The 24467-nt window shown below is 47.3% G+C and overlaps 3 protein-coding genes across 5 annotated transcripts; 1 reads left to right on the top strand and 2 right to left on the bottom strand.

Annotated features, from left to right (window-relative positions):
* Window positions 1-497: 497 nt before the first annotated feature.
* Window positions 498-5682, bottom strand: LOC120703982 (alpha/beta hydrolase domain-containing protein 17C-like). Of its 2 annotated transcripts, XM_039988218.1 has the most exons (6): window positions 5183-5669; window positions 2604-2640; window positions 2243-2479; window positions 2125-2172; window positions 981-1414; window positions 498-869 (listed from the first exon to the last, which is right to left on the bottom strand). In XM_039988218.1, exons 1-6 carry the CDS (start codon window positions 5509-5511, stop codon window positions 800-802), a joined length of 1155 nt encoding a protein of 384 aa, XP_039844152.1. In that variant the 5' UTR covers window positions 5512-5669; the 3' UTR covers window positions 498-799. The 2 variants fall into 2 exon arrangements, with proteins under 2 accessions (XP_039844152.1, XP_039844153.1); XM_039988219.1 differs by lacking the exon at window positions 498-869 and having other exon boundaries at window positions 1050-1407; window positions 5183-5682.
* Window positions 5683-10622: 4940 nt separating this feature from the next.
* Window positions 10623-13900, bottom strand: LOC120703979 (amino acid transporter AVT6A-like). 2 transcript variants are annotated; one of them, XM_039988213.1, is made up of 7 exons: window positions 13458-13581; window positions 13395-13411; window positions 12332-12773; window positions 12090-12242; window positions 11791-11994; window positions 11245-11710; window positions 10623-11160 (listed from the first exon to the last, which is right to left on the bottom strand). In XM_039988213.1, exons 3-7 carry the CDS (start codon window positions 12753-12755, stop codon window positions 11028-11030), a joined length of 1380 nt encoding a protein of 459 aa, XP_039844147.1. In that variant the 5' UTR covers window positions 12756-12773; window positions 13395-13411; window positions 13458-13581; the 3' UTR covers window positions 10623-11027. The 2 variants fall into 2 exon arrangements, with proteins under 2 accessions (XP_039844147.1, XP_039844146.1); XM_039988212.1 differs by having other exon boundaries at window positions 13395-13900.
* Window positions 13901-14982: 1082 nt separating this feature from the next.
* On the top strand, window positions 14983-16223 carry LOC120703978. Its single transcript, XM_039988211.1, has one exon. It carries the CDS (start codon window positions 15068-15070, stop codon window positions 15989-15991), a length of 924 nt encoding a protein of 307 aa, XP_039844145.1. The 5' UTR covers window positions 14983-15067; the 3' UTR covers window positions 15992-16223.
* Window positions 16224-24467: the final 8244 nt, after the last annotated feature.

The following is a 24467-nucleotide window of genomic DNA, read 5'->3' as shown; positions in this document are numbered from 1 at the left end:
CCCCATCTCGCATAAATGGCGAGAGGTAAAACTGATTTGCCAGACCACAACAGCCTCCAGAGCACCAGTGGCGCACGCTGTACTAACCACATTGCCAGATTCATCACTCAAAATAGCTTCTTCTTTTTTTCCTACTTTCATAAGTCATTAGTTCACCAAGAGATTTCGGCGACCTAGTTGGTGAATTAGCCTTTTTTTAAACCAATCTCATAGCCTCTGCCAACCATTTCAGCCGGGCACAAGAGAGTGCCACCGGCCCAGGGGAAGCAAAGCGATGCACTAATATGGTGAACTAATAAACTTGCTAAAAAAAACTGGAGCGGCCCCACAAATCGGATGGAAAACAGTGATGAGAGTGAAGGTGAAAGGTAGCTTTGCTTACCGCGATACAGGAGTCCATGATGCAAAGTAGTAGCAGAAAACCACTCTTTCAACAGAATGTAATTGCCCACAGAGGGAAAACATTAATGAACGTGTTTCTGTTGAACAGGAAATTAAAAAAAAGTGCAATAGTACAGCGTATTTACAGTTACACAAGAACAGTGCTCCCCATTGCCTTGCGGTTGCAGGGGCGGCTTTTCTTTGGACATCGTCAGATAAGAAGTGAATGTCTTCCAAACAGGAAGGGGAGCAATTCAGGGAAGGAAAAAAATGCAAACCCTCATTCAAGCCAATACACCTTTTCCAGTCACACTAAAAACACCCAATTGAATGAAGTATACAAAATGATTTTTTCAAAAAAAAGTATACAAAATGTAATACATACAGATGACTATCAGGCACTAACCTACCGTTACTTTCAGCTCCCAGAAGCCGCAGTGAAGCAGTCAATATTGCACAACTTGACTGATCTCATCATCCCTCCAAATCTGCGACATCGAGCCATTGCAGGAGTCAGGAGGACATAAAACGGGATATCTCGTGGAATACAAATCCACAATGAAACGTAAAACAGAATGCATAGAAGCGAATAGACAAACCGGTCAATGCTCTTCCGTGGCCTGTCAAGTTGATCCACACTAGCCCGTGGTTTGTCAGGTTGATCCACACTTTTTCTGCTTTTATCTCTACGGTCTATGCTGCCCCTCGGTTTCTCCCGTCGATCTGTGCTTGGTCTATGATCAATGCTTGACCTCGGTTTATCCCTAATATCTGTGCTTCGCCTTGAGTTCTCTGCGCCATCAGATCCAGTTTCGCTCGGATCCAAAGGACCTGAACTCTCCGGAGATTCATCTTTCACTGGTGGCAATTTCTCTATTGCTGTAACAAACCTTTTCAGGTGCTTAATGTATTCTGGATATAGCTCCAAATTACAGTGGTTTCCCCCTTTGACCCACAGAGGCTCATACTTCACTTTAGATAGCTCCCAAAGTGTCCTCCCATGAGAACAGTCAACAACCTCGTCAGCTGTACCCTGCAACGAGATATGTTTAGCGCCTTGAGGTGGTAAAAAAAAATCTTTACAAAACCAATCGGCAGAAAATCTTGTAACGCAGTAATTTGACCTACTAGTTATTAAAAAGGAAACGTGTACCTTTCAAAATGGCAGCAATTACAATATAAACATTAGGACAGTCTAACAGTGATGAAAGATTATGAAATACTTATGTCACTCGTGTATGGCACCCATAACCACCATTTTATATGCAGGAATTTATGACATCTCAGTCAAAAATACAGGCAAAGGACCTTATGGCCTGAACTCTGGAAACTAAAAACACTATTCTAGTACAGTGATAGAATAATGTATTCCTTCAGTCAACAGTGGGAGAAGGTATGATGGTACAGAGAGATTGTCTAACATTTAAATCAATTTATGGACCCCAAAAAGTAGCATGCCCCCACGAGGAAACTGTGTATACACAAAATTGCATTAGGTCTCTCCACTGAGATAAAAAAGTGCAGAGCTTAATAAAAATGTCAGAACATCGGTGGTAACAACAATCTTGGAACATATTTTGAAAATAACACAGTACGAAAGCATATATAGCCATCAAATGTAAAAGCCTTGAACCCAAGTTCCCTATCTGCAGTACAGAATCTAATGATAACAGAAACACACCATGCATGTGCGCACATGGAGTTGAACATTATTTTAAAATATGCTGTCAGAAGAATACTCACATGGATTACTAACACAGGACATTTGACCAGAGGAATTTTGTCAATGTTCTGTAAATAATTTGGTAGTGATTAGATCAAGTATATGATCAAATTAGAAGGAATGAAGTAAAGTACTCACCTTATATATGTCAAACCAATACGTATGTTTCACAGGATACATCACTCTTAAACCGGATGAAATTGGGCTGTGTAGTACAACTGCTCGCAAATGAGACAAACGGGATGCTAAATCCAAAGTAGGGCCACTTCCAACTGATTGACCATATAAAATGATGTTTTCCTCAGAGGCTCCATATGTTTCAATAAGACATCTATAGACAGCTTCTATATCAGCATAAGTGTTTTGCTCACTTGGCTGCAGAATCAAAAGGAACTAAACAGATCAGTCATGTTATATAAGGGGGCCTGGAACTCAGACAATAGCATGAAAGAAAACAGGGAAAGGGAAAGTACTTTCCTAGAAAAATGTGAGTTTATACCTTCCCAGATGATTGTCCGTACCCCGAATAATCGTAACTGCAGGAAAATATCAATTCAGAGGTTACTAACGCCGAGTAATATAGGCACACAAAGTTCATGACTGATGAGGCATCAAAATGAGAAGCATATATATCGTGAGCACAATAGGAAGTTCAAAAAAAAACCATAGAGATAATGCATAATAACCAATCACGGTATAGCTTTCACTGTGTCAAGGCAACAGTCTGATAGGTACACCAGTTAAAAAGTCAAACTACATATCAAATTGTAGCTAGTTCTCTACCATAGAAAAGTTAAACTAGGATGAAAGCTATAATATGGCAAAAAATAATGTTTCCAGTACGAAACAAAAGGGCAAATCAGAAAATTTATGTTGGAGTAAAGAGCTGACCAGATACTTCATACCACAAGATTGTAAATTAGTTAATGAAGTATTAGATCTACTGTAAAGTTCAATGATTCTGATCAACCCAATATTTTACGGTCGTCCGACTAATCGCGATTAGTCGCGATTAGTCAGGCTTATCGTTCCCTTGGTGCCGATAAGGAGCAACGACTAGGTATGAGCGACTAGAATTCTAGTCGTCCGATTAGTCGTCGATTAGTCGCGATTAGTCGTTCGACTAGGTAGGAAAACGATCAGATTTGTAGTAATGGGCCGCGTCAACTGTGTGGTTGGGCTGCTGGGCTGGCATTAGGCCCATTAGGTTTTAGGTATATATGCACAAATGCATGTGCCTCAGACCTGCTGTCACCCAAATCTCACAAGTGAGTGACCAACTGACCATCATTGCGGTGTTCATGCTTGATATACATTATGTAATGAATAGTATACATATCATATCGGTCCTAGCATGATAGGACGACTATACAGACGACTAGGCTCGACTAATCGGCCTGATCGACGACTAATCTCGACTAATCACCTTATCGGTGCCATGGCGACTAGGTCCGAATAGACGACTGTAAAACATTTCAACCAACAGCTCTTCCCAGCCCATTAGTAAATATAGCCAGCAAACCAGAAATGCCTAAGCCCTCAGCAAAACCTGATAACTAAAATGTCTTTGTAGGGCAAAATCTATAAGCATGTCCTCCAAACTTAAAAACAAGGGCAAAACTTGGATTAGAGAAGCCAATGGACAGCTATTGGAACAAAGAGAAACCAAATATGAAGTATTGTAGATATTTCAAACCTCCAATTCGAACATAAAACTTTTAAATTGAGAAACTGGACTTCAGCTGGGCAATGTTGACAACTTTCAACAGTGGCTAACCATGGGAGTCAAGTGGAAAGAGGATAAACACCTCCAAGGAAGCATGCTGTAGCACATTTCACTTGGACATGGAGGTTGTTACTGAGGGTTTTACCCAATAGAATGGCAACAGGGAAAGTTAAAGTTCATGCTGCCAGTGACAGTGTGTCACCGCAGGGCCAGCGAGGCAGAATGTAGCTTATGTTAGCCAAGTGAAATTTGGTAGCCATGGGTTGGTAACAGCAAGTAAATTTGGTAGAGCGCAAGCAAACAAGGAGTAAGAAGTGAGCATCAAGCATGACTCTATCCCTACATATGCAGCTTCCAGTCACTACGTTAAGTGAATGGACAGTCGATCTCAATCAGGCACAACTAGAATCCATAGATTAGTGATATTGTTCAGATTCTAACCAAAGATTACCTAGGCAACATGGGTCCCACACTCCCACTAAAACTACAACTAACATAGCAGCTCTATAATACCAACCGGATTATTTAACACTCGATAACAAGTCAAACTCGATTAACAACCAGAAGCTCCAATATAGACGACCAGTCTTCCTACCCCAGATCCAAGAAGCCCAAGAAGTTCCGAGCAACTCTGGTACTGATGACAATGAAGCAGACGTGCCCAACAGTACAGCACATCAACATCCAAACTTTCCAGTCAGCTTAAGTATGCACTAGCAAACAATTACCAGCTTCAATAAAACCCAGACACTGTACACCAGAACCGCCTAACTTTCTGAACCACACATCCAGATAAGCTGCACTGTCGCAGCCTAGGACATTCCCACCGATATAACAATTAACACCACATAATATCTCAACATTTGCCCTGTGGCACAAACTTCCCAAACAAGTACATTTTGCAACAGAGTCTGACACTAAACTTCCACAGATACACAATCCAACTGCGTGCACGACCTTGGACGACCCCCCCCCCCCCCCCCCAAAGTTAACTTCAATTCTAGATTACAATTTCTATCAATGGACATGAAAGATTTCTACTAATGAAAATGAAGCATCCAATTAAGCTCCTAAAAAGCCGCTACGGAGTCGAACATTGCTCGATGAATCGCAAGATCCCAAATTTACCCGAACAATCATATGCAGGCAAGCAAGTTCTAAACTAGAACATACAGGACTTGCAATGCCAACAATAACAGTCCTAAAAAGATGCATTCCTTTTTACCCAATCAAGCGACCTGATACTAACAACACAGCGTACTAATGAAAATAAGCTGCCCACGACAGGCAGGATCTCGACGAGAAGCACCCAATGCCCGCAGCAAAGCGCGGCGCGACGGGACGGCACGTACCCCATGAGGTTGACGTTGAGGTGCGTGCTGAGCTCGACGAAGAGCTCGTACATCTGCCCCAGGTCGGCGGCGTTGCCGTGGGAGTAGAGCAGCGTGAGGCGCGCCCCGGGCTGGCGCACGTACATGGCCACCACCTCCGTGCCGCGCTTGGTGGGCAGCCGGCGCGCCTCCACGCCGCGGCCCCGCGGCACGGGCACCCCGCTGAGCTCCACCACCTCGGAGTCCACCGCCGCGGCCGCCGGCGACGGCGGCGGCTCCACCCCGTACGACGGCGGGCTCGGCGGGAAGAACGCGAACCGCGCCGCCACCGTCGACGCCACGGCGCCCATCGGGGGAGCCCCCCGCGACCGCAGCGCTGCTAGGAGTGAGTGAGGCTCCGGCCTCCGGGCGGCGGAGGAGATGCGCGCGCGGCGTGGCGGGCTCGGTTTTTTTAGCGGAGGCTTTCGCGGAAGCTGCCGCCGCGATCGGAGGGGAAAGGGGGAAGCGGAGCGGCGGGCGGGGTGGTGGTTTGTTAATGCGAAACGGAGGTGGGCCCCGCCGTCTGGTGTTTGGCCTGGCTGGCTGGCTTGGCCGGCGAGTCGGCGACCGGAGCTTCAGGGAGGGTTTTTGAATCTACAAACCAAAAGCCCGCTAAATTCGGGGCAAATTTGGATGCATTCTCAAGCAAAAACGGGTGAAAAAAGTCTCTGTTTTTTTTTCTTTTTTGGCGTCGCCTCAGTAAAAGAACACGGAAAGGTGCGGCGGCAGGGACGCCGGCGCTTTCGGGAAAAGTCACGTCGGCCTTCGCTTTTGCAGACTCGAGGTGATCGGCAGCGCCTGTCACCGACAAGCGGGGCCGGGGCGCGGTGGGCCCCACCTGGCAGTTTATTTTTGTACCGGGGTGGGGCGGCTGGGCAGTACAGATTCGGACAGATCGTTAGCTAGGGTTAAACCACTCATTTTCTTCGCTCAACTTTTTTTTTCTCGGTTTGATCGCACTCATGTGATCAAATGTCAACTGAACTCTGGGACAGGAACAGCTTGTGTCTTTTGGAAAGAATGTCAGGCTGGCAAGGAGGTCGCTCGCTGCCCGTTTCCTTCCAAAAAAAAAAAAGAAGTTTGAATTGGGAGCATAGATTTGCATTGCGTTCGTATGTGATGTGAAGCATAAGGCACGGGGTGTTGCATTGCATGTTACTGCTGCTGCATCTCATCGGGAATGCAGGAGCTTGTCAACGGCCGACGACGCTTCACACGCAAACAAACAGCTCAGGCTCCGGTAAGCATCCTGTAAGCATCCTGTAAATGATGATCTGCAGGCCGGCCAAGCAGGGGTTAAGAGACTTGAATCAACTGAGTAAGTGACCGTCACGTACGCACACCTTACTCCTGTACCTTTTCTTGAAGTCGTACACCAAGAAATCTTCTGCCAATCTACATGTCCTTTTCTGAAACCAAACAAAGAAGCGGTATGTGATCTACTAAAAACAATCAAGCTAGTCATACCTACTACAAGATATTGATTCCTCGATGGTGGATGCAGCCTACATCTATGCCGATTCCATTCCATCAAAGGTTATGGACCAGTCTGATCCTGTGGGAGCTGAGCCGTAATGTCATAACGGGTAAACATCGAGCGCCGAGCACCAGCCTGTACTGTTTACTAGTCATCATTAAAATCATTTTCTTAATTATGTAGCTATAAAGATCAGTTACCAAACAACTTAACTGCTGGACTGAATTGTTAAGACTCTCTCCTATATATAAGTCACAGCCTCAGAAGCTCATACAACCGAATAGCACTTAAACTTTCTCAGCAACAATTTGTGAGCAAAGAAAGAGTTGAGGGGACAAGTATGGGTGGCTACAAGGTTGGGGCTGTTCGGCTGATCCAATCTTAGCTTGTCTAGGTTTATCTCCTCTCACATAATACTATTTATTCTACCAGCCGAACACTATTCACTGGATCAGCCGAACAGCCTCGTTATCCTTGCTTTGGCGCTGACCGCACTCGTCGTCGGCCATGTCTTTGCCGGAGCTGTCGTTCGAGGTGATGAACTCCAGAGCACACCCATCCTTGAGAGTGGAAGAAAGGGAAATCCTCCCAACCACGGTAGTAATATGAGAGTACACTTGCTTCTTTATGCAACCTAAATTTTTGGGAACAAAGTTTGACTTTGACTTTTGTTTTTTGCATTCCCCCGTAAAGCAGTTGAAGCCCGTGATGCCGGCATCATGGATGAGAAGGCTTTCAACGCTCCACAGGGTTATTTTCACCCACCACGCCTTGCAGCGGCAAAGGTATGTTGAAGAGGAACGACCTACTCGTTGAGATCCTGCTGCTGCGTTTGGATCAAGAATCTCATGGCCTTACGGAGTATATCTACCCCCTCTCGTGTTATATTCTTCGTCCCACACACATTATAAACTTACCATACTTCCACGGATGTTTGAGATGATCAAATAAGGTTGTACCCACGATGTTTTAGATAATTTAAGATGGAAAAAAATATGAGGTGCAAACTCAATGGTACGTGAAGCTTAAGCTGGATTCTTGATGAATATGTAAATCTATATCGCTGGAAGAAAGGGTGCTCATCCGTGGTTAGACGCCTGCTTGTATGTAAATCTATATCGCGGAAAGAAAAAGTGCTCATATGTGGTTAGGCGCCTGCTTGCTAGGCACGTGCCTCCGGTGTCGTGCTGGCGCCCATCGGTCAGTTGCGTTCGACCAACGCGTCATCCTTGCCTAAAAAAAAATCAAGTTTACTTGGTTTGCCTCGCTTATTGTCCCATGGTCTCTCAACGCCGTCGCTGGCTTGCTTTTTTGTGTTCCGTGCTTCTCATTTTTGTTCCTGCTCACTGCACCATCCGTGAATCTGTATTATTTCAGCCTTGGTTCCTGCTATCCTAGCCCTCACCCTCCTTCACTCTCCACATGTGCGTCATTTATCTCCGCTGCATCTCCTAGCCATCATTCCTCTTTCCTTCCTGGGTAAATCTATTTATTATGATCCTTTGCATCATTTCTTTTTGCTGACCTCTACGATCTGTCGGCTTTTCTTGAGCCATTTGCCTTGCTTAGTTCCCTCCGCTCCTTGTTGGTCATTGTTGTTTTCTTCTGTTCGTTCCTTCCCCTTCTGGTTTCTATATTTGTTTTCTTTTTCATACTAGGGCACGCAAACGAAGCCAAAGGGTCGGAGGGTTTTTTTTTCCCTATGTGGATTCTCCTTGACTACTTGCGATTGTTGCTGTCCTTTTTACCTTTGCGCTGCCGTCCTCCAGGGAGCACGAGAGGGGCCCCTCCCGGCCGCAGGTGGGGGCCCTCATCTATCGGACCATGTCCGACAGCGGCGAGCATCGGCCTTTGGATTCTGATCTGTCGTCGCCTCCGCGGCCGACACCTGAGAGGAGGCTCTGCCCGGTTTCGTCGCCAGGCCACGACGGGAGGTCGACGGCGCCGGCGCTCACCCGCTTGTGCGAGGCCTGGCGCGCGGAAGCCGATCGAGGAGGGGCCCCCCGGCCGGCTGTGTCGCAAGGCCACGGGAAGCCGAGGGCGTCGGCGTAAGCCCCGCCTGTGTGAGGTTCGGTGCACGGAAGCTGAGGAGACGCGGCGGTACACACATACATATTGCTTTGCTCTGTCCGGTTCTCTCTCTGGCTTCTGCTGCAAAAAAAAGAACCTCCCAGGCCACACGGCCGTATACGCGCATCACGTACAGGCGCGGTGTTAGGGTGCCAATATTTCTAGTGGAACTTGGTACGTGAAACAGAGAACGCAACATCTGAAACACGGGAACAACGCAGAGAGCATCGGCAAGAAGCAGAAGTTTCGGACAGGGGAGGAGAGTACCTGGGCGAGGAGGTCAGAAACAGTTGCTTTCAGCATGACGCGTCGGCTCAAGAGCAGGCAGTGCATGCTCATTCGATACCTTGAAGGAAGCAGGCGCGCTACCAAGGTTCAAAGGATCTGAAACCGAACAAGAGTCAAGCAAAACTCAAGACGTGCTATCGGAACACGTAAACGCCGTGAGAAGGCGTATTCTCACCAACCAGAATATTCATTCAACTTTCAACCGATGGTGCTCCGAATCGTAAGTCATAATACATCAGTCGAGACAACGGATTTTTCGTAACTTCATTCCCGGCAACAAGCCCAAGGAATCGAATGTACACTCCCGTCCCAAATTATAATTTATTTTGACTTTTTAGATACATAATTTTTGCTATGCATCTAGATATTAGTACGAGGATCTGTTTGTTTTTCAAGGACTAAATTTTAGTCCCTGTCGCATCAAAAAGAATCTTGCTATTTAGGAGTATTAAATAAAATTTAATTATAATTTTTTTTCACATATGAGTGCTAATTCACGAGACGAATCTAATGAGGTTAATTAATTCATAATTTGCAACAGTAATGCTACAATAATCATTCACTAATTATAAATTAATATATCTCATTTAATTCATCTCGTAGTTTAGCCATAGAGTTCTGCAATTAGTTTTGTAATAAGACTTTATTTAATATTTTTAAATAGCAAGATTCTCTTTGAATGACAGGGACTAAAGTTTAGTTCGTAGATCCAAACACCACCTGATTCTCTCCAAGCGATTAAGTCCTATCAACGAGCCCTTACCGTCTTTTTCACCAACTAATTAGTGTAGATTATCGAGAAGCAAATGGCCACAAATCTTTTACATCGCAAAAGTTAACCGAGCTGCAAAACACGTCTGCGTCCATCGGTAAATCATTCTCTTGTTGATTCCTGTCTCAACGTCTCGAACTTGTGGCTCTAATCGAGCCACCTGCAGCTAGTTTATCATAAAGTCATACTCATTTGCGTTGATTGAACTGTCGTTATGTGACGAGTTTCCGCCTAACCAAACTCATCTACTATAACATACTACTTTTATAGGCAAGGCAACACCTCAATCCTACTCGTGCACTAGGACTCTAGGGCTGCTGGTGTGACACCTCAAACGAGTTGCTAATATTTTTCTTCATCTTTGCTTCTTAGGATTAAAAAAAAACAGGGTGATAGTGACAGAAAAGATAAGCCAATCGCAATTAGAGATCCCAACGATTCTACAAGGTACTCATTGGCCGACTTGGATTCTATAAATTGTGCCAAAAAAAAAAAATTTTTGATTGTCCTAGGGGTCCCTCATCTCAGAAGCTGTCGATCAGAAGCAGTCTGGGCCCCGGAGTGCCTAATTTCGGCTCTTGATTGCTTGGCGCCCTGACCTTTCAAGATGCAGAAAGATTCAGCACAAGAGGCCAAGAGGGCGTGCCTCTTGGCCCCAACAGAGGGCAAGAACACATGACCAGTCTTTCAGTACTCATTGTGCAAAGGTGTAGTATTTGTATTTCTGAATACATATTTCAGGCCTCAATGGTTTTGCAACGCACTTTCAAGAAAATGGAACACCACAGGAAATCAAGGAATTTTGCTAGTTCTCGTATAAATGATATGAAGGTAACATGGGAACAGTAATCATTATATTCTTCTTATTCTTGCCATCCACATTTGAAACATTTTAATTAAACACGGACATTGGTACAACTTTACATTATTGTGGAAGAAAGCCTTTTCCGTGCCATACTCTCTTCTCCGCTAATACAAGCACATCGAATACACATATATTGCAAGCGACTCAACTGGACGCTGAGCCGATTTGTGTACAGAAAACCACACAACTTCAATCATCCAATTCTTTCAAGTGGCTGGATTCTCAGGCGTGAACAAAGAGATCATATCCCTTCATGCATCCAATTGTATCGGCATCTTCCTTCATAGAATCTGAATTTTGCAATATGAATCTGTGCTTCCTGCATCGACGACAGCTCTCCTTTTAAGTCTGAAGTTTAGGCCACCTCCTTTTTACGGAAGATGTTCATTGCGTCACTGTATAAGGCGACAGAATTTGAGAGAACAGCAAGCACGATCATAGTCACAGCAAGGATCTTGTCACGCTTGGTAGCTATTCCATAAGAATCCCTGCAAAAATTAAGTCATGTTATTACGTGTTATGTAAAATGCACAGGCTAGCAGGTATATACACAAGAATAAACATTTAGTTACCTAAGTATGACCATGGCAGGAAAGATGAAACCGATAAGGACAGCGGCTGTGGCACCAGTAAACTGGAATGCGTCCCAGATGCTTGGTATAAGAATTGCAGCAAGATAAATTACTGTGAGGAGAGAGATGGTGATGATCGCAAATCTCTTATTGTCACGAGAAATGTGCCTCGATGTGGGGAAGAGCAATCCATCCAAGTTGAGCCGAAGGGCAAAGAAGACAATGGGAAAGACAAGCATGACATGTGCAGCATAGCTCACTCGCACTATATCATCAAAGACTGAGCTGAACGGGATGCCAAGATTTGCATCAAAGTTGGCAAGCACGTCATCCAGTGTGCCCTCACCAAAGAGGAGATATGCAAAGAAGCTTGTGGCAATGTAAACACTGGAGCACAGGACCAGAGATGTTCGCACGATCGGTTTGATCTGTGTTCTGTCTTCAAGTTCATTGTCAATACTGTGAACTGCGGAATCATGAAAGGATAAATTTAGAATCTGAATATTTGAAGAATCAGAAAAGTATCTGTGCAATGGTAGTGCATACCGTTATAGTGGCAGATGTAAGCAGTAACAAGAACAGGGACAGCTGTAAAAAGATTCCATATAGAATTAAGACCATCTAATTCTGGAAAAAGTTTAGGCATTGCAACAGTTCCATTGAAGAGCTTGATGATAGCAATTCCAGCAGTAATTACGACAAAAACCACTGCCAGGGCAACTGATAGCGCAGATGTGTACCTCAATGAATCTGCAGGAAATGACAAGATTTGTTTTAATAAGATGCAGCTTAACAGGAAATATATTGAAGGATATTTTTCCCAACATGCAAACATGTATACATACCTAAACGCTTAAAGCTCACCAGTGGAGCAAACACCAGAAGAGCTGTAGCAAGAAGAACAATAGGACGGGAATTCCACAAATGAGCTCCAAACCAGCCCTCCAATATACCGCGATGATGAACGCCAGCTGATGTCATTCCCGACAATACATCACCTATTAAAAGTTTATAAGAGCCGGCGTTAATCAAGGTTCATTGCATATAAAGTTGTTCATTTTAAGGAGCAAGGTGAGTTTAAGAGTACCAATGATAATCATGTAAACAATTAGCACACCAACGTTGTTTATGATGACGGATGCCTGCAGTGCTATTCTTCCCCACTGTCCAAAAACCTCACCCATCAGCCACCCATACGATGTAATCTTGCCCTGGTGGCTGCACCTGACAAGCATGTCGATGGATGCCTCTGTGAGCAGTGCCACAATGATGATCATCAGAATTCCTGGGATGATTCCCAGCATCTTGATACTTGCTGGCAGGGCCATAATTCCAGCCCCAACTATGGTGGTCGACAGATTGAAAACTGCCCCTGAGAATGAAGCACCGTTGAACTCATGAAACCCGTCATCCTCCTCCACCTTGACTGGAAGAAGTGGCGTGGTCTCATCTCTTATTTCCTTACGCGCTGATTGTTGGCTCCCATTTGAGGATCCATCTCCGATCCCCATTTTTTATCTCTCACTCCCCTGGATGGGAAACATTTGAACTCAGCAATTCAGTGCAATAGATTACTGATTTAAATGACCATTTATATTACATGTTTTTTACTCAAATATTATATGAAATACATCTTGCTCTAAGTTGTGACGCTCAGTTTGCAGTTCCATTTCTTACACTATTTAGAAATAAAAATCACCTTAAGTAGATGTGCAGTTTTGATAAATCAATAAAGCTCCACTAAAAGAAAAGAAATGATAGCAGGTCTTCAGTTCGCAGTTAGAGTATGCAGAAAACATTAGCTTCCTCAAATAAAAGGAAAGAAGAGAATCGAAGTGCTGATCAACGAGTTGATCGCACTAGATACCAGGAAGCTGGCCAGTTAAACTTGCCCCAAATTCCAATCTTTCCAACAAAATTCACACCACAAACAACTTGGAGGCGATCCACCATTGCAAATAGCAAATACATTCGTGATTAGCTTAAAATCGCCGCACTAGGACGGGACCATACAGGTGAAATAATAAGAACAGCCTTCATCATCATCTACCGAAATTCACCTCAGACAAACCCAATCCAAGCAAGAACCATCAGCTCCCCCCACCACGAACTCGACGCAAAGAAGATGTGAAGAGAGATGAGGACCAAACCTTGCGACACCTCAGCTCTCTGAGTTATGAGATCCCTTCCGGATCTGCAGCCAAACAATGAGCCACTGATACTGAACCAGAGCCAAGCTGGCAGAATTTGCGGGGGACCTCTCTCTCCCCCCCGTCTCCGGTCCCCGCAGCTCGAGCTGCAGGCCCCGTCGCTTTATAGCCAGGAGACGCAGAGCTGCATCCAGGCGATGCAATCAAACACCAGCCGAGCAATGGATCCAAACAAACCCCGTCGCTGTCCACGCGCTACAGTTCTCCCCCCGCCCACGCCCCACGGTGATTCCCCCCGTCGATGTCGACGCAAGAGCTGACTGGCCTTGGAATCTTGCGGGGGACGAGGTGGCGTCAGGCGATTGGATCGGCTGGCTTGCAGCTCCGCTTCCGCTTCTCCTAGACCGCGTCGCTTGCTTGCCGTCGCGCTCTTCGCTCTCGCCCGCAGTGTGGCTGGCGGCTGCTGCGAGTTCGCGACGGCTGCTTGGGCTTGGACTACGCAAACGCCTCCGGAAGACGCATTCCGTATTGAGTACTATACTAAATACTAAAGCGCCAGGAATCGGCGCGCTGCCGTTCGTTCTGGCCCACGTGGGGCCCGGGGTACTGTTCATCGGGGCCCACGTGACTGTTTAAGTGGGCCCACGTGGGCTCGTATACTGTTCATTGGCCCATGTGTACTGTTTAAGTGGGCCCGCCTACTATTTAAGTGGGCCACCCGCGTGGCCTGTGTACTATTCAATTGGGCCCGCGTATAAAATATATTTAATTATTTTCATATAAAAAATAATATAATTTTGTATGCTGCGTTCACATATAGTAGTAGCCCTGCTGTTTGTATACTACTTAGTGGGGGCCACACCATTTGGGACCCATGCACATTTAGTGTGCCCCACTTAATGGACCCATGGTACTATTAGGTGCCTCTATCTTTTGAAAAAAAACATCGATGGTGATTTCGTATAGAAAATATAAAATAAATTTAACTTTCCCTATTAGGTGCCTCTATCTTTTGAAAAAAAAACATCGATGGTGATTTCGTACAGAAAATATAGAATAAATTTAACTTTTCCTATATATAAAAATAATAACTTCGTACACCACGTTCATCTACGATAGCTCTAATACTTTTTATAGTTTATTTCCCGTACATAAATTCAAAAAATAGGATCAATTATTCTTTCATCACTAATTTTATACGTCAGTCTGTCAGCAATTTTTACTCACACCTAAAAGTCAACGGATTTCTAAGAAAAAAGTTATATTGTGCTTAGATGACCATTATGATAACATAAAATATCTAAATTTAACTTTAAATATCTAAAGTTATATTATGCCTCTATCTTTTGTTCTTTTTCTTTTTTGATTTAACTTTAAATCCTCGCAAACTATACTAAATAAACGAATTTTTGAGAAAATTTGGTACCATTAGATTCATCACAACTTGAAGTATTTTTAGGATTTTTTTTGAGAATTTTTTATTTTTTGAATTTAAATTTAAATTTTAAATTTTGACCAGTTGGATACCGGCCGGAACCGGAACCGGTCCGAACCGGTTCCCACCGGTAAGGTTAACCCTGACACCAACTCGACGCCTCGCCTCACGCGGCGACCGCCGCACCCCCCCCCCCCCCCCCCCCCCCCCATCAACCCCCTCCCCGCCGCCGCCTCCCATGGCGGACTTCGGCGACGAGCTCTTCCTCGAGGTCGGCGACGACGGGTTCGGCGACCTCTCCTACGTCTCCTTCTCCCAGTCCATCGAGGAGGATCTCGCCTGCCCGCGCAACCTCCTCTCCCCGGGCTTCGACCTGGGAACCCTAACCCCCACCCCGGGCTCCCCCTTCTCCTTCGACTCCGACCCCGACCTCGGCGCCCTCTCCCCCTCGCGGCCCCGCTCCCCGCCCTTCTGGGACTGCCTCGAGGACGAGCTCGCCGACCACGGTTTCGAGTGGGAGGAGATCGCCGACGCTGCCCCCGGCGTCGGCGGCAGGGGTGGAGTTGCTGCTGCTGGTGGTGGTGGCGGAGGGGGAGGACTAGAAGTCGATGTCGATGTCGACGCCGACGTGTTCGGGTTCCTCGACGAGCGGGAGTTGCTGGGCGCGATGGAGGGGATCGACAGCGGGGACGACGACTCGATCTTCTCCCACGAGCCGCCGTTCGACTTCGGCGACGGCGACGAGGAGCTCGACGGCATCTTCCGGAGCGGCGTCGGGTGGGAGCTGCTCCCGGTGCCGCTGGACGAGGACGACTTCGAGGTGCTGCCGGGGCACCTCGCGGACGCGGCGGCGGGCGGGGCCCCGCCGGCGGCTCGCGCGGCGGTGGAGCGGCTCCAGGTGGTGCCCGTCCGCGGGGAGGAGGCCGCGCAGGGGTGCGCCGTGTGCAAGGACGGGATGACGCAGGGGGAGCTCGCCACGCGGCTGCCCTGCGGGCATTTCTACCACGGGGCGTGCATTGGGCCGTGGCTCGCCATACGGAACTCGTGCCCGGTGTGCCGGTACGAGCTGCCCACTGACGACCCTGAGTACGAGCGGCGAAGGGCGAGGCGCCGTTCCACCGGCGGCTCGACGGCGCAGTTGGGTGCGCCGATGCAAATTTGAACTAGGGCGACTTGGTGGTATGTGTTGGATGCAATTCCATTATTTCACGGAAGTGAGAAACCTCACTAATTGGGTGCATGCCAATAGAACAGTACTTCTATGATCTTCAATTTTTTCAGGATTTAGTTGTTGTGCTTGGGAGTTGGGGTAAGAACAATTGTGGTAACATTTGTACATATGTCTTGTTGCTTCAATAATATAGCAAACTCTTTCTCATTGTTGTTTCAGAAAATTGTTAGTAAACTGGATGCAATTCCATTATTTCACAGAAGTGAGAAACCAGAAACCTCACTAATTGGGTGCATGGCATGCCAATAGAACCGTATTTGTATGGTCTTCAAAATTTTCATGATTTAGTAGTTGTGCTTGGGAGTTGGTAAGAACAATTGTTGTAGCATCTATACATGTCTTGTTGCTTCAATAATATACGAGTAGCAAACTTTTTCTCATTGATGTTTCAGAGAATTGTTATTAGAATGTTTACTAGTGTTTGCATGCTGAACAAGTGGCGTCCATCATAATACCAGAATAAACATCATAGCTGCTTGTTTTATGTGCGCGAGGTTTCAATTTAGCATACCTATCTGTTGGCTTCAACTGACATTATAGTGTATTAAGCTATTGCATAGACTGTTATTTTTATTTTTATGTAGTTATTTGCTTATGCGAACTTGTCTGCCCCACTATAAATAGTACAATTCTCCAACTAGCATAAGCAGGCCTGTCAATGAGCAAGTGAAAGTTGGGAGAGTGCAGAGGGCCCCCACCCTACAAGGAGCCCCATTTTCTTGTCACAAAGCAGTAGCTTCATTAGGTTAATCTCTGCTATTACAGGTTAATTAGGTCCACGTGCATTAACTTGGCCATTGACCTGCCCCTCTCTCTAGGCTACTGTTACATGCATTCTTGGGTGGATATTTGATGCATCCATATTACAATTGCTTATATGTTTTCATTTATGGTACATAGGTGCAACTGGATTTTGATAGCTGTTCAATTGCTTAAAACTGTATATAGATTATATACACGGACTCTTCCCAAGCCAGAACTTATCTAGATCGATTTCTTTGGATCCAATATTATTTCACAAATAGGTTAGGACCAGTGAATGGGAATATAATAATTAGTGTCCACTAAATTGAGGTCCAGAAAATATTCTATTGCTATGATTTTCTCAAATATTTCTCTTTATCTATAAACACTAACCACATATGATATTTATACTGGTAGGAAACATCTATCAATGGTATGACTTTCTTTTTGCAAATATTTACACTAATATTGTAGTCGAATATTACTTTGCCCTCTTATTTTGAGGGTGTAATTTTTCAGTTTTGCTCAGAGCATAATCCTAATTGATGTATTGAAATTTGAACATTTGGTTAACCCCCAAAAAAGTTGAAACCGTTACAAGTGCTTTGAAAGGCAAGTGGGCAAATGAAGCATGCAATCACTGCTTAGTAGTAGGTGATTGTTCAGAAATTTAAAAAAGTACATTTGGTTTATGTATTTTCTGTACTTGGTTACAGCTGGAATAAAAACAGTATTATTAGAATAAAAGATGGGTTCTCTTATGCTTATTCAGGAAAATAACGTGAGACAACATTTTTTGTATTAAAATGTACTCAGTGTTTACTCAGAATCTGCATTGCGGTGAATAGCTCTTATGAAACCTTGATCAGCAGCTAAATTATTCTGATGATCTTGATACAAATGGTGGCCTGCTGACTATTTCAATAGTTTTGGCTTTTGCATTTCCTTCATGTGTGCCCTTTTCTAGAGTACTACCATGTAACTGTCCATGCTGTTCAGTAATCTGTGCCCACTGACTGTTTGGACAATTAACAGACGACCATATCAGGTCAGATGACTTAATAACACTGGTTATGGCAGCAGTAGATGGTTGTTTTGAAATGTAAAATAGTCTTTGCAAAATACCCTCTTGATTTTCAACCGTCATTGACTTCAGCTTGCTCTGTTACTAGCATGTAACGTGATGTTCTTCACACAATGGGTATCTGTTAGGCTAGATCAATCTGCAGGAGTTTGCTGGAAGAAAACAATCTTGTAATTGTTGACTTGTTGTAGTATGAGATGAAGCTTCTCATATATTCCCTCCGTCCCAAATTACAGTTTGTTTTGGTCTTTTTAGATACATAGTTTTTGCTATGTATATAGATATAGTGTACACGTAGGTCCATACAAAAAATATATGTATCTAGAGAAGCCAAAATGAATTGTAATTTGGGATGGAGGTAGCAAGAAAAATAAGGAGACATAACATTGATGTTACATTAGAATTTACTCGATGCTTATACTAAGCCTTGCGCTGAATTAATGCTCTTCTAAAGCCTAGTTGCCAGCTGGGAGTTTTAAGTAAACACTATTGATCATTCGGCTGATCTGATATGAACATCATTCTGCTGACAATTTTCTATAGTTTTGACCTTTAGACCTCCTTTATGTGTTCCCACTTCTAGATTTGTAGTAGTTCATAATTATAAGTGCCCATGCTGTTCCATAATGGTCATTTTTTTTAGTTTTCCCACTTCTAATTTCCAAGCTTTGAACTGATCGTGGATCTCTTTTATTTTCCTCATTCGGGCTCTGCTCTAGGCATATCTGATGAAGGTTTCTTGCATTTTTTTGCTGATGATACCGCTCAAAGTCCTGTGAGGCTGTGACTGATACTACCTTTCACCACTGCTGATGAGATTTCAATGCGACTTCTGCGCAACACAAACCAAGTAATTGATGCAAGTTCCATGCCACAGGTCAGATATGTAATACGCCCTGAAAGGAATACCCTAAATTTTGCATGCCTCGATCTGAAGCTGTACTGAGGTGGAAATGACAACTGTGTGTGTGCGCGCGTGTGTGCGTGTGTGGGGGTGGGTGTGTGTGCGTGCGTTCAAGATCTAAACGTTTACCCTGTTCGGCTGTTCTATAGTCGAGTCCACAGAATGAAGCATGGGTTGGCTATAACAGCTCGGCAGCTACAGCCTACAGGCGGCTGTGGTGATCAGGTGAATCCTCTTGCTGTTCATCTCTTCACAAACTCAGAGAATATCGGTATCTTTTTCAAAAAGAGTTGGTTGACTATCAAGGAGGATATTATGGCAGCACTGCTCTACTTTCATCAGCAGCATGATCAACACTTTCAACACCTGAACAAAGCTCATATGGTTTTGCTACCTAAAAAGGAAGATGCACGTTGCTTAGGGGATTTTCGGCTGATCAGTTTGACACATTCCATTGCTAGTTTGTTTTCCAAGATTCTTGCAACCAGATTATCTTTAGTGCTAAATGATCTGATTTCAAGGGCACAGAGTGCATTCATTAGGAGACGGGGCATTCAAGATAATTTCTTATATACACAGAACCTCATTAAGGATCTCCAGCGGCACAAGCGCCCAGGGCTATTCCTGAAGCTAGATATAGCAAAGGCATTTGACAGTGTCAGGTGGGATTTTCTCATGGAAGTTTTGGAGCAATTTGGGTTCCAACCAAAATGGCGAGCTTGGGTCTCCATTCTCCTGGCAACAAGCTCCACATCTGTACTTTTGAATGGTTCTAGGGGCAACTGGTTTAAGCATTTCAAAGGTCTTCGGCAGGGTGATCCTCTCTCCCCAATGTTATTCATCATGGTTATGGAACCATTACAGAGGCTATTTCACATTGCAACTATGGATGGACTGTTGTCACCTTTGGGTGCAACTGTCACCAAACTACGTGCAAGCCTCTACGCCGATGATGCAGCCATCTTTCTGAATCCAGTCAAGGAGGAGGTGCAATTGGTGGCAGATATTCTCAATATGTTTGGCCAAGCTTCTGGACTATATATTAATATATTCAAATGTGCTGTATTTCCCATAAGATGCGACGGCTACGACCTGGAGGACATCATGTCGGGGTTTCAATGTCCAGTAAAATTTTTTCCTTGTAGCTACCTTGGCCTGCCACTGCATATCAGGCAACTGAGAAGAGTCGACATCCAGCCTGTAATCGACAAGGTGGCCAATCGATTACCAACTTGGAAGGGCTCTTTCATCAATAGGGCCGGCCGGTTGAAACTGGTTAATTCGGTACTCTCATCTATGCCTGTTTATTTCCTGACTGTTTTTTATCTCAAGAAATGGGCACTGAAAAAAATTGATAAGATTCGCCGGGCATTTCTTTGGAATGGAACATCTGAGGCTAATGGCAGTAAATGCCTGGTTGCATGGGACAACTGTAAGAAACCGAAAGCAAATGGGGGCTTGGAGTGCTTGATCTTGCTAAATTCAGTCAGGCTTTACGCCTGAGATGGCTCTGGTACAGTTGGGTGGACCCTGAAAGGCCCTGGGTAGGTTCACCGGTTCCCTGTTCTGAAAATGATAAGCAGCTGTTCCGTGCTTCTACCATGGTCACGATCGGTGATGGGCGAACAACAATGTTTTGGGATTCAACATGGGTGAATGGTCATGCTCCGAGGGACCTGGTACCAAATCTGTATAAGTTAGCATGGAGGAAGGGGCTCAAACTCAGAGATGAGGTGGACAATCAAACATGGACGAGAGGCCTCTGGCGGATGTCGACGGCAACCGAGATATCTGAGTTCATTTTTCTGTGGGAAGTGGTGCAAGGGGTTAATTTTTCAGATGTGCCAGATCTTATCACGTGGAAGTGGACTGCAAATGGACTTTACTCATCCAAATCAGCTTATGAAGTTCAGTTCTCTGGTTCTTACTGCACGTTCAACGCCCAGGCGATCTGGAAGGCCAAAACTGAAGGCAAGCATCGTTTCTTTACTTGGCTGTTGGTGCAAGGGAAAATTCAGACTGCGGACAACTTGATCATGAAAGGCATTTAGTGCGACCCAATCTGCAGCCTTTGCCACCAAGATTCTGAAACAACATCTCACTTGTGTTGGTCCCTGCAATCAAGGGCCAGGTAAGCAACCTGGTCACCTTCCTCTCCCTCTCTTTGGCTCCAAGGTAGAAGAAGAGCTGAGCTCTTCTGCACACACATACACTCTGCTGTCTGCTCTCTGCGCAGGCTGAGAGCTGAACACTAGAATGTGGCAAGAATGAACTGCATTTTCTCATTGCATTGCATTCATATTTATACACCATTGCTACCTACTCTAAGGTGCTACCAGTTATGGCTAATAACTTCTATCACTATCTGAACATTAGTGGCCTAGAGCCATAAGTCAACAAAGGCTGCAAGTCAACAAAGGCTGCTAGCAAACTGCAGACTTCCTTGACCAAAATCAGAAAAGGGACAGCTGCAGATTAAATCTTACATTACTTTCCCTAATCCTGCTGCTAGCCCTGGACCTCATCCATGCCGATCATCTTCCTCAATTCCGAGAACCGAAGACGCCCGAGCGATTTGGTGAGGATGTCAGCGAGTTGCCGTCCGATGTCGACGAACTCGATGACAAGGTGCCCCCCATCGACGCAGTCCCAAAGAAAATGGAACTTCACATCGATATACTTGCTTCGGTTGTGAAAGACGGGGTTCTTTGCCAGCGTAATGGCCGGCTGGTTGTCCACCTTGAGTGCTGGTGGGCGAGCTTCAACGCCAGTGAGCTCACCCAACAGCCGGCGCAGCCAAACAACTTGGCACGCCGCGGTGGCCGCTGCAATGTACTCCGATTCACAGGTTGACAGCGCCACCACCTTCTGCTTCAGTGACTGCCAAGCCACCGGTGCGGTTCCAAGGGAGACGAGCACACCTGTGGTGCTCTTCCGTCCATCCACATCTCCAGCCATGTCCGCATCGCTGAATGCCGTCAGCTGAAGCCCGCCGTGCCTGGGGAAGATGACGCCCATGTCCAGAGAGCCCTAGACGTAGCGCAGCACCCACTTGACCACTGTCCAGTGGTCCTCCCGCGGGTCTTCGAGGAAACGGCTCACATACCCGACTGCGAACGTGATGTCCGGCCGCGTATGCGTCAGCCACCGCAGCCCGCCGACGATGCTCCGGTAACGCGTTGCGTCCACCCTCGCCGCCGTGCTGTTCTTCGACAGCTTGATCCGCTCCTCCATTGGCGTCGCCATGGGCTTGCAGCCCGTCATCCCGGCCTGCTCCAGCAGCTTGAGCGCATAGGCGCGCTGGCCCAGCTTGATGGAGTCCCTCCCCTGCTTTACCTCGATGCCGAGGTAGTAGGAGAGTGCGCCGAGATTGCTCATTTTGAAACGAGCCGCCATCTCGCATTTGAACTCTTCAATGTCCTGCGCCCGAGCTCCGGTGACGATCAGGTCGTCCACGTACACGCCGACGATGAGCTCTTCCTTCCCCCGTCGTCGTGTGTACAGCGCATGCTCGGTGGCGCAGCGTGCGAACCCAAGCTCACCCATGGTGGTGTCGAGCTTGGCGTTCCACGCCCTGGGAGCTTGGCGCAGCCCATACAGAGCCTTCCGCAGCCGGAGCACCTTGTGCTCTGCCCCCGGCATCGCGAAGCCCGGCGCCTGCTTGACGTAGACCTTCTCCTCCAGGTCGCCGTTCAAGAACGCCGATTTGACGTCGAGGTGATGGACCTGCCAGTCCTTTGCTGCCGCAAGAGCTAGCAGCAACCGCACCGACTCCATCCGAGCTACCGGTGCGAACACCTCCTCGAAATCAATCCCTTCACGCTGCACAAAACCACGGGCAACGAGCCGTGCCTTGTAGACCCATTTCAGGCCAATCGGCCTGCATCCCGCCGGCGGATCGACCAGCTCCCAGGTGCGGTTGTCCTCGATTGACCGCATCTCCTCCATCATGGCCTTCCGCCAGTCCGCGTCACGCTCCGCAACCGCAAACGTGGCCGGCTCCTCCGCGCTCATGAGCATGAGCTCTGGATCGGTGAGACGCGAGGCCAGCCCCGGCAGCTCTGCATCACCGATGACGTCGTCCACTCGCCTGAATCGGAGCTCCTCTCCGTCGTGGTAGCCATCCACGAACTCCGAGTAGGAGGACGGGGGGGATGCGAACTCAGGATCCGCCGCCGCTGTCGGGGTCCCCTGTTCTGGAAAAACAGGGGAGGCTAGGGACGCTGAACTCGCCGCGCCAGGACTTGGCGGAACCTCCGCCGTGCCAGGACTTGGAGGCTCCACCGCCTCCACTTCTGGCTCCTGCGCTGCCTCCTCTGCGCCACTCCGGCGCTCGATCACCAGCTGCTCGACGACGAATTCGCCCGTCAAGCCGCCGCCGGACCCCTCTGCTTCCCCTGCCGCGGGCGTGCTCCAACTCCATGCCGCCACCTCGTCGAAAATGACATCCCGGGACACCACCACCTTCCCCCGGGCGGGGTCGTAGAGCCGATAGGCCTTCGTCCCATCTTCATAGCCCAGGAACACCATCTTGGTGCTCCGATCTTCAAGCTTCCCAAGGCCTGGCTTGACGGTCTTCACGTGCCCGATGCAGCCGAACGTGCGTAGATACGAGACGTTTGGCTTACGCCCATACCACGCCTGATACGGCGTCATCCCCTTCAGGGCCTTGGTCGGTGAGCGGTTCAAGATGAACACCGCCGTGCTCACCGCCTCGCCCCAGAATTCCGCCGGCATCACCTTCGCCTTCATCATCGAGCATGCCATCCCAACGATGGTTTGATTTCGCCGCTCGACTACGTCATTCTGCTGTGGCGAATATGGTGCCGTCAGTTGACGCGCCACTCCCTCTCCTGCGCAGTAGCTGGCGAATTCCACCGCTGTGAACTCGCCGCCACGGTCGGTTCTGAGGACGCGCAGCCTCTTCCCGGAGTCTGCCTCTGCCCGCGCCTTGAAGCGCCTGATGGCCTCCGCCGCCTCATCTTTGCTCGTCAGGAGCTGCAGCCACATATACCGACTGCAGTCGTCCACGAGCAGGATGAAGTATCTCCGACCACCATGCGTCGTCGGCGTGATGGGCCCGCACAAGTCCCCGTGGACCAGCTGGAGCACCTCCTGCGCCCGGTACTTGGCCGCCTTTGGGAACGGCAGACGCCTCTGCTTCCCGGCCAAGCAGCTGTCGCAGAGCTCGTAGACGTGCTTGATCTGCGGCAGCCCGGTCACCATCTTGCCCAGGCGTCCAAGCGCCTCAAAGCTCAAGTGGCCGAACCTCCCATGCCACAGCCATGGTTCCTCCGTGCACGCAGCCGCGAGACACACCGGCTGCTCCACCTTCAAATCCAGGAGATAAAGCCGGTTACGGGAACGTGTTACCTTGGCGAGAAGACGCCGTTCGCGGTCCCTGATGCTTAGTACTCCGGCCTTGACGAGCACCTCCGACCCGTGCTCATCCAGCTGCCCCAAGCTCACAATGTTTGAGCGCAGCTGGGGAATGTAATACACTTCCTGGAGTGCACGGTGCTCGCCGTTGCGGCACCTGAAGAGGACCGTGCCCTGCCAGCGGATGATGACCCGCGAGCCATCGCCGAACTTGACCATCCCGGTCTTGGTTTCGTCGAGGTCAGAGAAGGCGGCCCTGCTCCCCGTCATGTGGTTGCTGGCCCCAGAGTCCAGGT

The sequence above is a fragment of the Panicum virgatum genome, chromosome 4K, assembly GCF_016808335.1.
Source record: "Panicum virgatum strain AP13 chromosome 4K, P.virgatum_v5, whole genome shotgun sequence".
Lineage (NCBI taxonomy): Eukaryota > Viridiplantae > Streptophyta > Magnoliopsida > Poales > Poaceae > Panicum > Panicum virgatum.
Note: the sequence above shows the minus strand (reverse complement) of the source record. Positions and strands in the feature narration are given on the sequence as shown.